This window comes from Emydura macquarii, unplaced genomic scaffold (assembly GCF_026122565.2).
Source record: "Emydura macquarii macquarii isolate MOO-44397 ecotype Brisbane River unplaced genomic scaffold, CSIRO-AGI_Emac_v2 contig_3080, whole genome shotgun sequence".
Classification (NCBI taxonomy): Eukaryota; Metazoa; Chordata; order Testudines; family Chelidae; genus Emydura; species Emydura macquarii.
In genome coordinates this window covers 1,362,207-1,376,650 of record NW_027133217.1, presented here as the reverse complement: position 1 = coordinate 1,376,650, position 14,444 = coordinate 1,362,207, and the positions used below count along the sequence as shown (strand labels likewise).

Sequence of the window (14,444 nt, the reverse complement as noted above, 5' to 3'; positions counted from 1 at the left end):
GGATATAAAATGCAATGGCAACAGAGTCAAGGCTTCTTTCTGGCCACACTAAGACACAGTTTTAGTTCTATTTAGAATGGAAAATATTTCTGGCGTCAGCTGTTGACTTACCGCACATCGCTATTCTGGTTACTGTCTTCAAAGATAAGTTGTTGCAGGACGCAGGCTTGAACCGCAGCCAATACTCCACATGGGCCTCCCTAAAGTGAATAATACACTGGATGAACAAAACAACTAGCCCTGTTTGATGCTGGTGAGAACTTTTTACAACCAATGTGTTTTCGTCCAAATTTAAGCCATCCTTTGATCTCTCTGCTTTGGTTACTGAATTTGCAGCATTGTGCTGCTTTTTCAAGCAACTGAAAAGTCAGCATTACTAATTAGGGTTTTGTTTCCTCTGTGTTCTCTCTGAAAGTGCCTAGAACATACTGTACAAACATCTATGATGTCAAGGACAAGAGTTTTATCTCCTCCACCATCAAGCAAAAAGACTCCTCCTAATGTCCCTTGAACAAGCACCTAGCCTGAAGATGAAAAAAAATGAAGGTCTGCTGGGTGAAATCAACCCCTATGCAGAGCTTCCCGCTCCCTTCTGCACAGCCTATCCATGAATTAAATCCCATTTAAACTCTCAAAATAGGGTGTCAGTGGTGCAAATGTCTTGTGTGGGCTCTCTACATAGGGAATATACAGAGAATAACAGGGAGAGAAGGAAGCTGTGCACTAATTGGACTTCATTCAGACACTGTCACGGGAAGATGAAAAGCCTCTCTGTGCAAACATTACTGTTTTCAGGCTCAGGTTCATTCTTAAATATATGAGCTAGCCCCTTATATACTCAAGCATTAAAGTGAGCTGCCATTATCAAAAACAGGTCAACCACAACAGTGCTTAAAGTATATAAGGGGCTTTAATCCACTATTTTGTCAAAGTCCAAGAGAGTCATGACCCATCACAAGCTCACATTTTAAACTGCATCCAGTTATGCAATTTCTATCTAGTTAGTAACTTCATTTTGTTGCTTGTTATAGGTATGTACAGCACCTAGCACAATGGGGTGCCAACCCCTGAATGGGGACTCTAGCGGCTATCACAATGTAAATAATAGATAAAACATGCATTTCATCCAGAACAAATATTTAGCACAGAAACGTTTTCCCCCCTTCACTCTCAATAAATCATTTACATAACTAATAAGTGGATCTTTGGAAAACTGACCTCAGGAAAACAGCAGGGTTTCTTTCAGCCTGTCAGGGGAAGCTCCCAATATTAAAAGTGTACATGAAACACAGCAACTGTTTAATATCACTGAGACCCACTAAGGTTTAATAACTGGAGTGAAACACAGAAACTAACACTGTAAAGCATGACTACACAACCAGTTAACTGAAGTGAAGTTAGGAAGTGAAGAGAAAAATACAGTATTCATTTGAAATTTACAAATGTAACCAGAATCCTGGAGTTTACACCCCTTCTCTTGATCTCCATAGGAATTTTAATGACCAAAGATGTTCTAGACCTCATCTGGATGATGGCACCTCTAGTAGCAGAGTGTTTCCTAAAGCATTGCTGGAGCATTGGTTCAGCATTGACTTAAAGGAATAGGTATCACCCACTGATTCCCTAATACTTCCTGGAACACCCTGAGTTTTCCTTTGAAGTTTTCCTTCTAGCCCAACTCTCCTTACAAGATTTAGTTATGTTGCAGCTTTCTGTAGTAAAGTTCCATTCACCAACCAGTAACATTAAAGAAAAAAGAGTATCTTTTTAAAAAGGTTGGTTTCTTTTCTTAATGTAACATACAACTTCTGAAAACTTTAGGTTAAAGGCTAAGATCATTAGGCTTGTAAGGAAGTCATTTACTGTACCTTTTTTTGCACAATGCCGTATTTTAGCTGTGGTATACAATTAAATGTAAAGTTCTGTATTTTCCATTCTTCACTGAAGCAACAAAGGCTTGAGCCAAACAAAAGATTTTTTATTTCCTAAAAAAAAAAGGAAAAAAGCTCTCATTTTAAAAACAAATCCAAAACATAGGTATTTTTTCTTTCCATAATTTATAATAAGAAAGGAGACGTGTGCCAGGATGACTAACTCTATACAACCACCCTTTTAATTTCTGTTATATAAATACTGTAAATAGCAGGGCAATTCCACTGAAAAGGGGTCATTTTTTCCTTTTCCTGCAATGTTCCTTCAGTACATATTGTTATGTGTTGCTCTGCATTATGAGCTTTTTTCCGTAGTTCATTGGATAAATGGTGCTTCTTGAAAAGTTCACAGAAGTCAGCCTCAGATTTAATTACAAGAGGAATAATATGTTTTACTGTTTTTGAAAAAAAGATTACTGCTATGGACTGACAGGACTTTTCTTGAAGAGTTTTCAGTTTCCTACACCCCAATAAAAGATATTATCCAATGGGATAACATCTAAGCTGTGAGAGAAGGACCTTAGCTGGCATACTATGCAGAATAGACAGTCTGTTTCACCTACCAAAGGTGGTGGTATAAGACAGATGTTATTCAAAATTTCGAATAACACTTGTCTTGGGGCATGCAGCAATCTATCAAATTCAGCTATTAGCTCCAACCAAATTTGGACTGTTGACTCCAATCGTGAGCAGTTTCATGAAGTCAATAGAGTTTTGTTAGTGTAAATGGATGTAAATAAGAATCAGATTCCTTCAGTGTTTGGCTACTTATTCAGACTCCTTTGGTCTAGAAACCAGGTTGGCATTCATTCTCATGAGATCTGTGGTGCATTTAGTTCTGGCTGAGTGGGAAGTACTATGAGAACGGCCCTTCACATGGTATGTAGATACTTCTGCTTCCACCCAAAATATGAGAGATAAAAATGAATGAGAAAATGGAGGGAGCAACAAATTAATTAAATTACAGTAAGCCTCATGAAAGATTTAATTTGGAGGATAGGTAAACATGTAAATTTGTTTCAGTTAGAGAGAGAGATGAAGGTACAGAATAACTCTTATTTTATCCAAACCAGTTTGTCCACAACTAGTGATAACCCAGGTGTGCTAATGAACAAGTCCACATCTTCCCACTCAAAAACATAAATTACCAATACACCAAGGGCATGATTCATCATGAACTGAAGTCAGTCAATTAGGAGTGTTTCCACTGACTTCAATGACATTGGATTATTAGGCCTTGAGTGAAAATAAATTATTTGTTTGTGAGGTTTCTCTGACCTAAACATATTTTATGAAATAATAACAATCCACTGTACCTGTATAGTGAATTTCATCCAAGGATCTTGAAACACTCTACAAAAAATAACTGAGGAACAAAGCCTTATAATATAACTGTGAGGAAGGTAAATCCAATTATTCCCATTTCCCAAATGCATAAAATGAAGAATGGAAAAATGTGAGCTGTCCAAGGTCACATGGAAGTCAATGGAATATCAATAAGAGACCCCAATAGTCCTCCTTCCTCATTCTAACCCCCAGAAAAACGGCTTTTGAAATAACTGCTTAAATACCAGAACAAGTCAAAGATGCGCAATTGACTGGAACCATTAACAAAGAAATGTAAATATGCAACTTTTATGATTATTGGGACTTAATGGATTATGAATCTCACATTCACTAAATGTAAAAAACAAAACCTATTGTAGCTTTGGCTTACTCACTAGAAAAAACATATTTTAATGAGTTTATCATCATAAATGTTTCTTACTTTTGCTAGGGCAATATCAATTGCCTTTGATACTACTTCAAGCGTATACAGTGTTGAAAGCTCTGGGATCCTATTAACTTCCCCAACTGTTGCTTCATCATCGACATCAACTGAAAGAGAAGAAACCTTGTAATATGCAGGTTGTTGTCTGGTGAACCAAATTCTTCCCTCCAAATACCCCCATGCAACCCACTATTAGTGGTTTATCATAATGACCAATGGACTTTAATACCCCTGATCTTTAACACGCTACGAGTATGGTTCTGCTTTGAAAAGTGATGATACAAATTAGATCAGGAGAGCCACTGTTTATTAAGTCCCACCGATTTTGTTTTAAATTTGTTCAAGGGACAATTAAAAGAAAGCTGATTATTTGCTTGTTTAAATGTCCTAACTGCCAGTTGTATTTTTGTGGTCTGGGATCTAAAAGTTAAACTGGGATTGGGACAAGTGCACAATCTTATCTACAAAATTAAAACACAACTATGTGTTCCCTGAATCAACTAAGATTTGATCAAAAACAGACCATTATATGCACATTTTTGTTACATTTTATTTGCTGTGAAAAATCTGAGCGATAGACCAAAGCGAAGTACGACATGACATACCTAGTTCTAGGACATCTTTCAACTGATTGCTTTTATCGGAAATGGATGATGGAGTCTTTCTAAATTAAAATGAATTAAAGAACAAATTACCAAAGGTTCACATTTAATGAAACAGCAATACAGAAGATCAGGTTAAACAATATATAAACAATTGAACCTTATTAGGGCAAAATCAATTTTTTCAAAGATAGAAAAAATGATAGATGATCACTAAAGCCGGAATAGCAGTCTGCGCATTGCGACACAATGCGATCTATTTGTGTCACTTTAAGTAACTCCACTATGGCTCAGATGCTGCAAACTCATATGCATAGGCAGAACTCCACACCCTCATGGAGACTTAACTAACATCTGTGTTGAGTAGCATGTTTGGGTGCCCACAACTGAGCGTGCAGGATTGGGACCCAGGGACGAAATTCACTCCTATGCAGGGGGCCAGTTTGAGGCATGAGGCACCCCTTAAATCCAACTTAAATCCTTAAAATAAAATGTAAGTAGGATGTAAGTTGTGCAGGCTCACATACTGACCTTATTTATAAATTGTGTCATCAGCAAATTAAACTTTCATAGAAATAAGTCCATGGTAACAAAGGCTAGTTTTTTCAAACTTGGCTGTGAAGTTAGGCACCTAAATATATAGTCAGTTTTTCCAAGAGAGCACAGGCTTGTTATTCACATTAAATTCACATCAAAGTGAATAAAGTCCAAGGAAAAGTTTCATACAGTCACTGTTAAAGATGATTTTTTTTTCAAAATAATAATACTGAATCATTTTTCATCTATCTTTTGTTTGGAAAAATGTGTTGCAAATGACAGTCCTTTCAAAAACTGTGTGGAATAATTTCTTCAGAAACACTCTTTATACGCACGTTATTATTATAGCGACAGTTGCTGCCATATCACATACTTTCCATTAACTTAATTTCCTCTTTTCACTGCACGAAGGAAGATGAATGAAAGCAGAACACACATACACACCATACTCAAGACTTTTCCAGTCTGAAAACTTTTTGGCATCTTTTTTCCTTACAAGCCTTTATCGAACATAAAAGCATGAACTACCATGCTGTTTTTCTCCATACAAGCATTAAGGGCTTGATTCAACTGAATCTGGCTGCATGCACAGAGTCACAACAAATAGGCACTCTAGAGTGGGAAATGAATCACTCATATTACTAGTACGTCAAGATAAAAGAAATATGCTTGAATTAATATTCACGAGATCAGTCCTGAGATCTTGGTAAGTGCGTTGATATATATGCACAGCAACATAATAAAAGGTTCTGAGTTATAGTGGAATATAGCAATACCTTTTATTACAGTACATTTTAAAATACAGTTAGTAGTAGTAGTATTTATTATGCATCCTATTGTAGCATTTAGGAGTGATAGTCTTGGACAAGAACTCCACTGTGCTAGGTGCTCTATAGAAACAGAACAAAAACACAGACTCTGAGCAAAAGAGCTTATAATTGAAGGATAAAACAAGAGATCTCAGATGGACACAGAAGGATAGGGGAATACAAGCACACCAGCAGACTAACCATTGTCAAGCAAATTACAGTACATCCTAAAAGAGTGTACTAGTATTGTGTTTCATCTTTCCTTTCAGTCCAATGTTTTTTTCCTTGTTACTTGCAATATTTTCATACTTACTGGTCAGGTGGAGGGTCCCAATAAAATTAATGTTTGCACATAAAAAGTGTTTCCACTACACTTAGAGCAATAAGAGACATTTTTGTTTATTTCTGAAATTGCAAACTATTGCACCTGGCTTCCTAGAGTAAGAATGTTTTTCCTTCTAAGGTCAACTCCTTTGGGACCAGTTTTATACATACAGTAACTCTGAAAGCTGAGATTGCAATACACATAAGGTTTGGATATAAAGGAAAATGACAAAAGGTGTCATTTATTATACTTTTTGGTGAGCAAGTAATTGCAAACATCTACATTAGCAACGTTTACACTTAAAAGAGTGTGTGAGTCAGCAAAAAAGCCATTCATCCCATTTACCCTTACATTGCACTCCGCCATGTCCCAGGTCCAAGATATGATAATGAACTGAGCCACAAAGGTAGCTGGATGTATCATAGAGATTACAGACTAGGACTATTGGAGAAGAGGACTGACAAATGCTGCCTATGGCAGTCTGGACTGGAAGGATAAGGTATACTGGTCATGTTCTTTCCATCTTGAGAAGGAGCCTATCATGCATTTTTTCATCAGCATTTATATCTCTGTCTCTCGCTATATTTAATTTTTATGGGCCACCACCATAGTATCTGCGCACCCCACAAACATTAATGAATTTATCCTCTTTAAAGTACTCTTAAGGGAGGGAAGTATTACTATCCCTGTTTTTATAGATGGGAAACTAAGGCACAGAAAAGTTAAGTGACTTGCCCAAGGTCACGAAGGAAGTGTGTGGAAGAACTAGAAACTGAACCCACATCTCCACCCATGGTCTTAACTACAAGACCATCCTTCCATCTAGGCTTTTATAACATGCCTTAGTTAGTATTAAGTCACCTTAGTATCTGACTGCCTTTTGAAATAGAAAGGATTGGAAACAGGTTAATATTCTGACTCTTTCCTCTCCAAAACTCCCCTTATCCCCAAAACTCCTCATCTTGAAAGCAATTACAAATGAAAAAAAAAAAACCACACATTCTCTTAGTACAGTGCCTATTACAGCTTTTTACAAAACCCAGGGGACCCAGCTTCTACACCCACCTCTGAAAGAACCAAGTCTGAACGGATGATCACAGAGAACTTCCAAGGCATAAAAGCACTAAAAGCAGAGATCCACACAAAATGTTTTCCTGTACAGAAGGGTATTTTTGAAGGTGGAGATTATTTGTGAGCTCCCTTCTTAAGTTACTTGAAACATCGTCAGAACTTTTACTGGTATTTCCACTTCAGCAGATGGCTACCATTCCAGGAACATTTACTGTGCATGTAAAAGCATACAATTAAAGCACTTTGCAAAGAGGAAGTCATCTGTCATGTCAGAAAAATGGGGCAGGAAGAAAATATGTTTTATTATAAATATACCATACTATACTTTCTCCAAATATTTGAACATTCCTATCTCATCTCCATGTATAGAAAATGTTGTTTACATAGGATAACCGAACTCAGAGAAAGTTTTTCCCTCTGCACAATAATGTGTGCCCTTTACGGTTTCCTATTTATACTAACCTACACTGGAGGTCAAACAAACAAATGTGCTTATAAAATAAGCAATACTTCCAGAGTAACTGTGTTGGCGAACCATGGCTTCCTTGCCAGTTCAATGCGTTCTGCAGCACTTGCATGGTACTTACATCTTGCCTCTGAAATAATTTAGAGATTCAGAAGAATTCCTACAAGTTCTGAAACAATCCTAGGGTGTGTACTGTTCTGTTGCTGCCCACACAGTAGAATACAGCCATTCTTGTGATACTGGAGACATTCCAGGAGACTGGGAAAAAACTAATGTTTTGTGCTGATATTTAAAGAAGGTAAATGGGATGACCTATATATATATACACACACATATGTATATACACATAGGCTGATTAGCATGATATTGATTCTGGGCAAAATAATAGAAAGACTGATACAAGATGCAATCAGTAAAGAGTTAAAGGATGGCAGCATAATTAATGTCAGTCAATATGGTTTTATGGAAAACAGGTCTGGTCAGATAAATTCGATAGAGGTTTTTTATGAAATTACAAGATGTGTTGGCAACAGTAATTCTGTTAACATAATATACATCGGCAAGTCATCTGACTGAGTATAGCACAGAATTCTGACTAAAAATTAGCACTACCCAAAATCAATATAGTGTCCATTAAATTGATTAAAACTGGCTAACTGATAGATATGCAAAAGTAATTGTAAATGGGGAATCATCATCCAATGGGGCATTTCTAGTGTGAACCCATAGGGATCTGTTCTTGCTCCAGTGTAACTCAATATCTTTATCAATTATCTAGAAGAAAACTAAATTACTGTTGGCAAAGTTTGCAGATGACACAAAAATTGGAGCAGTGGTAAATAATGACGACAGGTCAGTTCTATAGAGCAATATGGATTGCACGGTATGCTGGGCTCACTTGAATAACATGTATTTTAATGCAGATAAGGAATTTATAATTATCACTGTATATGAGCCAGAGGCTAATACGATGAAGGCACAGTTCAGTTACACATTCTACTTTTAATGAAGAATTCCAAATTAAAACTCCCACACTGGAACTCCCTAGCATCCCAACACCACATATAGTAGGTATGGCTGTATGAGATTAATGGTATGTCTACACTGCCGCCAACAGAGAGCTTTCCAGCCCAGGGAGCCTTCCAACCCAGACAGAGACTTGTGCTAGTGGGGACTGAGCTAGTGCACTAAAAGTAGCAGTGTGGATGTTGTGGCCCAGGCTCTGAATCCTAGGGAGTCAGATATGCTTGAGAGCCCAAGCTGTAACGTGCACTATGCTACTTTTAGCACACTGACTTGAGCCTGGCTAGCACAAGTCTGTCTACCTGGGCTGGGATGCTTGCTCCCAGCTGCAGTGCAGACATACCCTAAGACACTCAAACACGATGGTGTTAGCCTCCTATACAAGAGCTATGGTAGGTAGGTAGATTTACAGTAAACAAAGGGATGTTCAAGACATTGCCCATTGTGCTTGTGGCAATGACAACCCTAAATAATGCAAGACTAACATAAAAATTGAGTTCCCAACATTTATCAGTCACACGGGTTCCCTCAATGAAGGTGGTTAAGAGCTCTCTCTTCTGCTTGTCTAATAGAAAGTAGCCACTCCTTCAGTCTTTGACCTTCAGCTTTTGGGAAATGTATTTATTTTTAAGGATGTGGAAAGTGTCTGGCCTGACATTTCCTGTGAGGAACCTCAGGACTTTCAACAGTCCCAAACAATCTAACCTAGCAGTTTCTAGCCAAATGAATTGTCTTCCTGAAAAGTAATGTCAAATCTGAAATGGGAACAAGAAGAGAGCTCCCACAGAACACTGGAGAAGCTCTCTTATCTCCGTTTGGTATGATAAAAACCAAAGAAAGATGATAGTCGATTGGTGAGGACAGGTACTGTAGAGACAGCTTTTACCTCCTGCTCAAGTAATCTGAAGCAAAGTAAAGCTTTTGGGAGAACACACTCCTTAAGCTACCGCCGTACTACCAATTGTTGTTGTGGGACAGTGATTTCTTGTGCTAATCCTGCTTCCTATTGTGCTACACTGGATGTTCGCATGCAGACATACTGAAAAAGAAACGTGTAAAGCGCTAACGATATCACTTAATGTGTACCGCATTCCTGCTTTACATACAGTATGCTCTAGAGACACTGCATGTATCCAGTGCTCTAGTGAAGAAAGTTGTCTTGCTGACTAATTGCATTTGAGGCCATGGGGCTTTCCCCTTCCAGTATGATGCACTTTTTCAGTATTCCAGTAATTGCACACTACCTCTTCCTATGAAGATTTGGGAAAATATTGAAAGGGCAGATGGCAACATGCACGGATGTTGTGTCGACATATCTGTTGCTATGAATCCTCTGGCACAAAGCAAAAGAAGACAATAGATTACTAATCTTTCTTTTAGGTTCTCTTACAAGTCCAGACTTTATGTTATGAAAGGTTTTATGCAACTTGAAATATCTAAAGGTTTTTCTCTCTCATTTATTTACCATTTTTATATGGGCTATTTAAATCCATAACTCTTAAAGTGACCTGATCTTGTTTTACGGCAGTTCACTTCGTTGCCAATTAAAAGAGTCTAGTGGAGACTTATTCCCAGGCTCAAGGCTGAGTGTACTATAGAGGTGATGTGTTTAGTCTCTGAGGGGAGGTGATGACTACTCTATTCTTACAGTGCTTCCTGCCTGTAGAGTCGCATAGCAGCATTGACGTCAGCTGTGGATCAAACCACATGCCTTCTCGCATGGCTAAGGGTACAGCATGGGGCCATGCAAATAATCTGGGTTGGGAATTCAGAGAGGATGGAAAGGAAGCACGTGCAGGTAATTACGTTCATTGCAATGCTTTAATGTGACACGCCGAACCCAGACTAAACTGATCGTTTCTATAAATGCTATCTTTGCATAGCTCATCCTCGCCTGCCTGTGATGGGAACAATTAAACATATTTTTGAAACATGAAATAAACCTACCAGGTGGTGCTGGTGTGATCCTAAGGCCTGATTCAACACTCAGAGAAGCCAACTGGACTTCATGGGATCTGGACTTCATGGGCTCTGTGGATGTGGGGAAGGCGGTGGATGTGATATACCTTGACTTTAGCAAAGCTTTTGATACGGTTTCTCACAGTATTCTTATCAGCAAGTTAAAGAAGTATGGGTTGGATGAATGGACTATAAAATGGATAGTGAACTGGCTAGAGCATAGGGCTCAACGAGTAGTGATCAATGGCTCCATGTCTAGCTGGCAACCGGTCACAAGCGGAGTTCCCCAGGGGTTGGTCCTGGGGCCGGTTTTGTTCAACATCTTTATTAATGATCTGGAGGATGGGGTAGATTGCACCCTCAGCAAGTTTGCGGACGACACTAAGCTGGGGGGAGTGGTAGATACCCTGCAAGGTAGGGATAGGATACAGAGTGACCTAAACAAACTGGAGGATTGGGCCAAAAGAAATCTAATGAGGTTCAACAAAGAAAAGTGCAGAGTCCTCCACTTAGGAAGAAAGAATCCCATGCACAGCTATAGACTGGGGACCGACGAGCTGGGCAGCAGCTCTGCAGAAAAGGACCTGGGGGTAACAGTGGATAAAAAGCTGGATATGAGTCAGCAGTGTGCCCTGGTTGTCAAGAAGGCCAATGGCATATTGGGCTGCATTAGGAGGGGCATTGCTAGCAGGTCACGGGAAGTGATTATTCCCCTCTATTCGGCATTGGTGAGGCCGCATTTAGAATATTGTGTCCAGTTTTGGGCCCCCCAATACAAAAAGGATGTGGACAAGTTGGAGAGAGTCCAGCGGAGGGCAACAAAAATGATTAGGGGGCTGGAGCACAGGACTTATGAGGAGAGGCTGAGGGAACTGGGCTTGTTTAGTCTGCAAAAGAGAAGAGTGAGGGGGGATTTGATAGCGGCCTTTAACTACCTGAAAGGGGGTTCTAGGGAGGATGGGGCTAGGCTGTTCTCGGTGGTGGCAGATGACAGAACAAGGAGCAACGGTCTCAAGTTGCAGGGAGGGAGGTCTAGGTTGGACATTAGGAAAAAGTTTTTTACTAGGAGGGTGGTGAAGCACTGGAATGGGTTACCTAGGGAGGTGGTGGAATCTCCATCCTTAGAGGTTTTTAAGCTGCGGCTTGACAAAGCCCTGGTTGGGATGATATAGCAGAGGTTAGTCCTGCTTTGAGCAGGGGGTTGGACTAGATGACCTCCTGAGGTCCCTTCCAACTCTAATATTCTATGATTCTATGATTCTATGACTAGATGCCTACTACACAGTCATCCAAATCAGGCCACACCCTCTTAGTGCATAGTTTGAGTCCCACCAGTAATTGCACAGCACCTTGCAGGATCACGGCATTAGTGCTTCCTAATTAACAGATTTGGTTATTTTAGATAAAATAGTCCGAGCCGATAAATTAAGTAACATATTTAACAAGAGAGCATTACAGCCCAGTGGGTAAACAGCACATTTAAATATATTTATTATATTTAGAAAAACTGCTTATCCACAAGGTTGCCTGACAGAAAGGATTGGAGCCATTCATAACTCTTGGGCAAACGATATTCATTATATAACCTTCCTGGAAAGATTTTTATTGTTTTTAACAAGGAAACTAAATTAATTTTTAAAAATGCACCATTAAGCCTGGAACACTGATCAATGAAAACAAGGAAATCAAAAGCTAAAGATGCAACCTTATCCTTTACTGAAGTCACTATGATTTTCCCCCTCTTGTATGACAGCATATGTTAAAGAAAGGGTACCCATTTTAACTCTCAGGACCCAATTCACCTGCTTTCATACCAGTTGCTCTGTTGCATCTCTGCTTATTTCCATGGAGCTGCCAGGATTAAATGGGTGAACAGAGTGATGAATCAAGCTCTGAATCTACTGGGATTTGTCAATATCACAAATCTTCATAAAATCATGACTTTCTCCATCCCAGAATATTTTTTGTCTCTTCCTTGCTGTACTAATTATATGTAATTTTAAGAAACACGCTCATGCGGCAACCCAAGTTCTAATGCCCCCCTTCACAAAAGTCTTGTCCTCAGGCACAAATTGGAAAACATCTGGGCACAAAAGTTGGGTGGAAAAGTTATTTTAAATGGATAATAAACAGCTGAATCCAGCTGCTGGTCTTTGTGTAACACTGAACTTGTTTTATAAGTATGGCTATTAGAGGTCAATATAACGATAACGTCATGGGTGCAAAACTAAAACGGGAAAGCACTACAAGAGTTCAGTGATGTTAGGAATGAAGCAGACTCCAACACCTTCTTCTTTGCCCTGTTCACCTTTACTCTGCCCCAAAACAACATGGAAAAAAAGTAGTTATGTCTTAATAAAACATACCAGCTTTGATTTTTACATACTATGGACCAAATCTTGTACTCCACCACCAGACAAAATTCTCATGGGATTCAATGGGAGTTTTGCCTGGTGAAGAACTACAGCAGGGCTTGGCTCTGTGCTGGAAGTGGATGTCCACAGATGTTTATTTTATGCTATCTGGAGGAACTTCGTTGGTTCAGATGCTGCACTTCACTATTCTGATAAAAGTTTATGAAGACTAAAAACCAAGCTGCAATCCTGATAAGCACTTTTCCTTTGAAGTCAGCTATTACATTTTCTCAGGCTCATGAAAAATCATTTCAGTGTGATATGTCAAATATTGTCTTAAAGCCACCCACATCTGTTACTGCAAGTGGAATTGCTTTGTTCTGGGTTTTATAATTCTCTCCCCCACAGTCAGTACTTAACAAAAATGAGCTGTGAACAATAAAAAGACACAACTGAAAAAAACAAGAAAGATTTTCTTTTTGATACTACTGTCACTAAGATCTAGGGAGAGTATTAGGAAGGCTTTAGATAAAGTGCTTGATTCTGATTTCACCTAAATCAGTGTAAATTAGGAGTAACTTTCTTGAAGATAATGGAGTTACACTATTGTAAACATGGGATAAGAAAAAATCAGGCCCAGAGTATCCTATATGATCACATTTTAGAATGTTTCATTGTAGTTCTGAAGCAAAGTGCTTTGTGTATCAGCTTTTATTTTCCTTTTAGACAAGGAGAGAATGTAGTTAAAATTCAAGTGCAATATTGACTGTATCAAGATGTACACTTCCAGAGAAACCAATATTTATGGTATTATATCAGCACAATTATTTAGACACCAGTTTTAAACTGGTTGGAATCCCCAGATATGGGAGGATTTCTCCTTTCCCCAACAACATAAAGGTTTGGCCATTTCCAGCGAAGGTTAAAATAAATGGAAGGAAGGTATCAACCTCAAGATTCATAATGAGTTAGTCTAGAAGAATGTACAGTATACCTTCACTGGGCATTCTCTCCACAGGAGTCCAACTCTTAATGTCCACTCAACCCAAGGATACAACTTTTCCAGCTCCAGCATAGAAGACTTCCTCCAGATTCATTTCTCACACAGAGCAAGGGACAAACTGTGTGTGTGTGAGCGGGGAGGAGGGTTAAATGGGGGGGGGGGGGGGCGCATGCTCAGGGATAGCATTGTGAGCAGAATCTTCCCATCCAGCCCCCACCCCTTTCCTCCTCTCATGACCTGAAGAACAGAATATTAATCCTACTTTGGGGTCTGTCCTTCAGAAATGCATATCCATCTTCTGTGCTTATATTTTAATACATGCCAGCACAGATGGCTTGTGGGTGGGAAAGATGCAACAGTTTACCAAGGGAAAAAAACATCCTGAGAGATCTAAGGCATTTCTAAAACTAATTAAGCATAGAGAACTGACAAGCGTAGGCTTGAGTCCTCCTATAGGCAACTAAGCTTTTTTACACCAATTTAAAAACTCAGTCATTTAAAGCAAGAATACTGATCATTTAAAGGGCCACGTCACTTTTTTTGTTGATATTTTTTTTTGCTGGTTTCAGATAGCTGAAAAAATACTTAGAAAT

At 38.9% G+C, this 14,444-nt stretch overlaps 1 protein-coding gene across 1 annotated transcript in view; it reads right to left on the bottom strand.

Moving 5' to 3' along the window:
• MINDY4 (MINDY lysine 48 deubiquitinase 4) overlaps positions 1-14,444 on the bottom strand; it is a 79,515-nt gene that overhangs the window by 39,589 nt on the left and 25,482 nt on the right. The window contains exons 6-9 of the mRNA XM_067530399.1: positions 4,308-4,366; positions 3,700-3,809; positions 1,869-1,985; positions 112-200 (exon numbers count right to left, since the gene is read on the bottom strand). Of these exons, the coding sequence (XP_067386500.1) occupies positions 112-200; positions 1,869-1,985; positions 3,700-3,809; positions 4,308-4,366 (375 nt within the window). The remainder of the gene's footprint in view (positions 1-111; positions 201-1,868; positions 1,986-3,699; positions 3,810-4,307; positions 4,367-14,444) is intronic.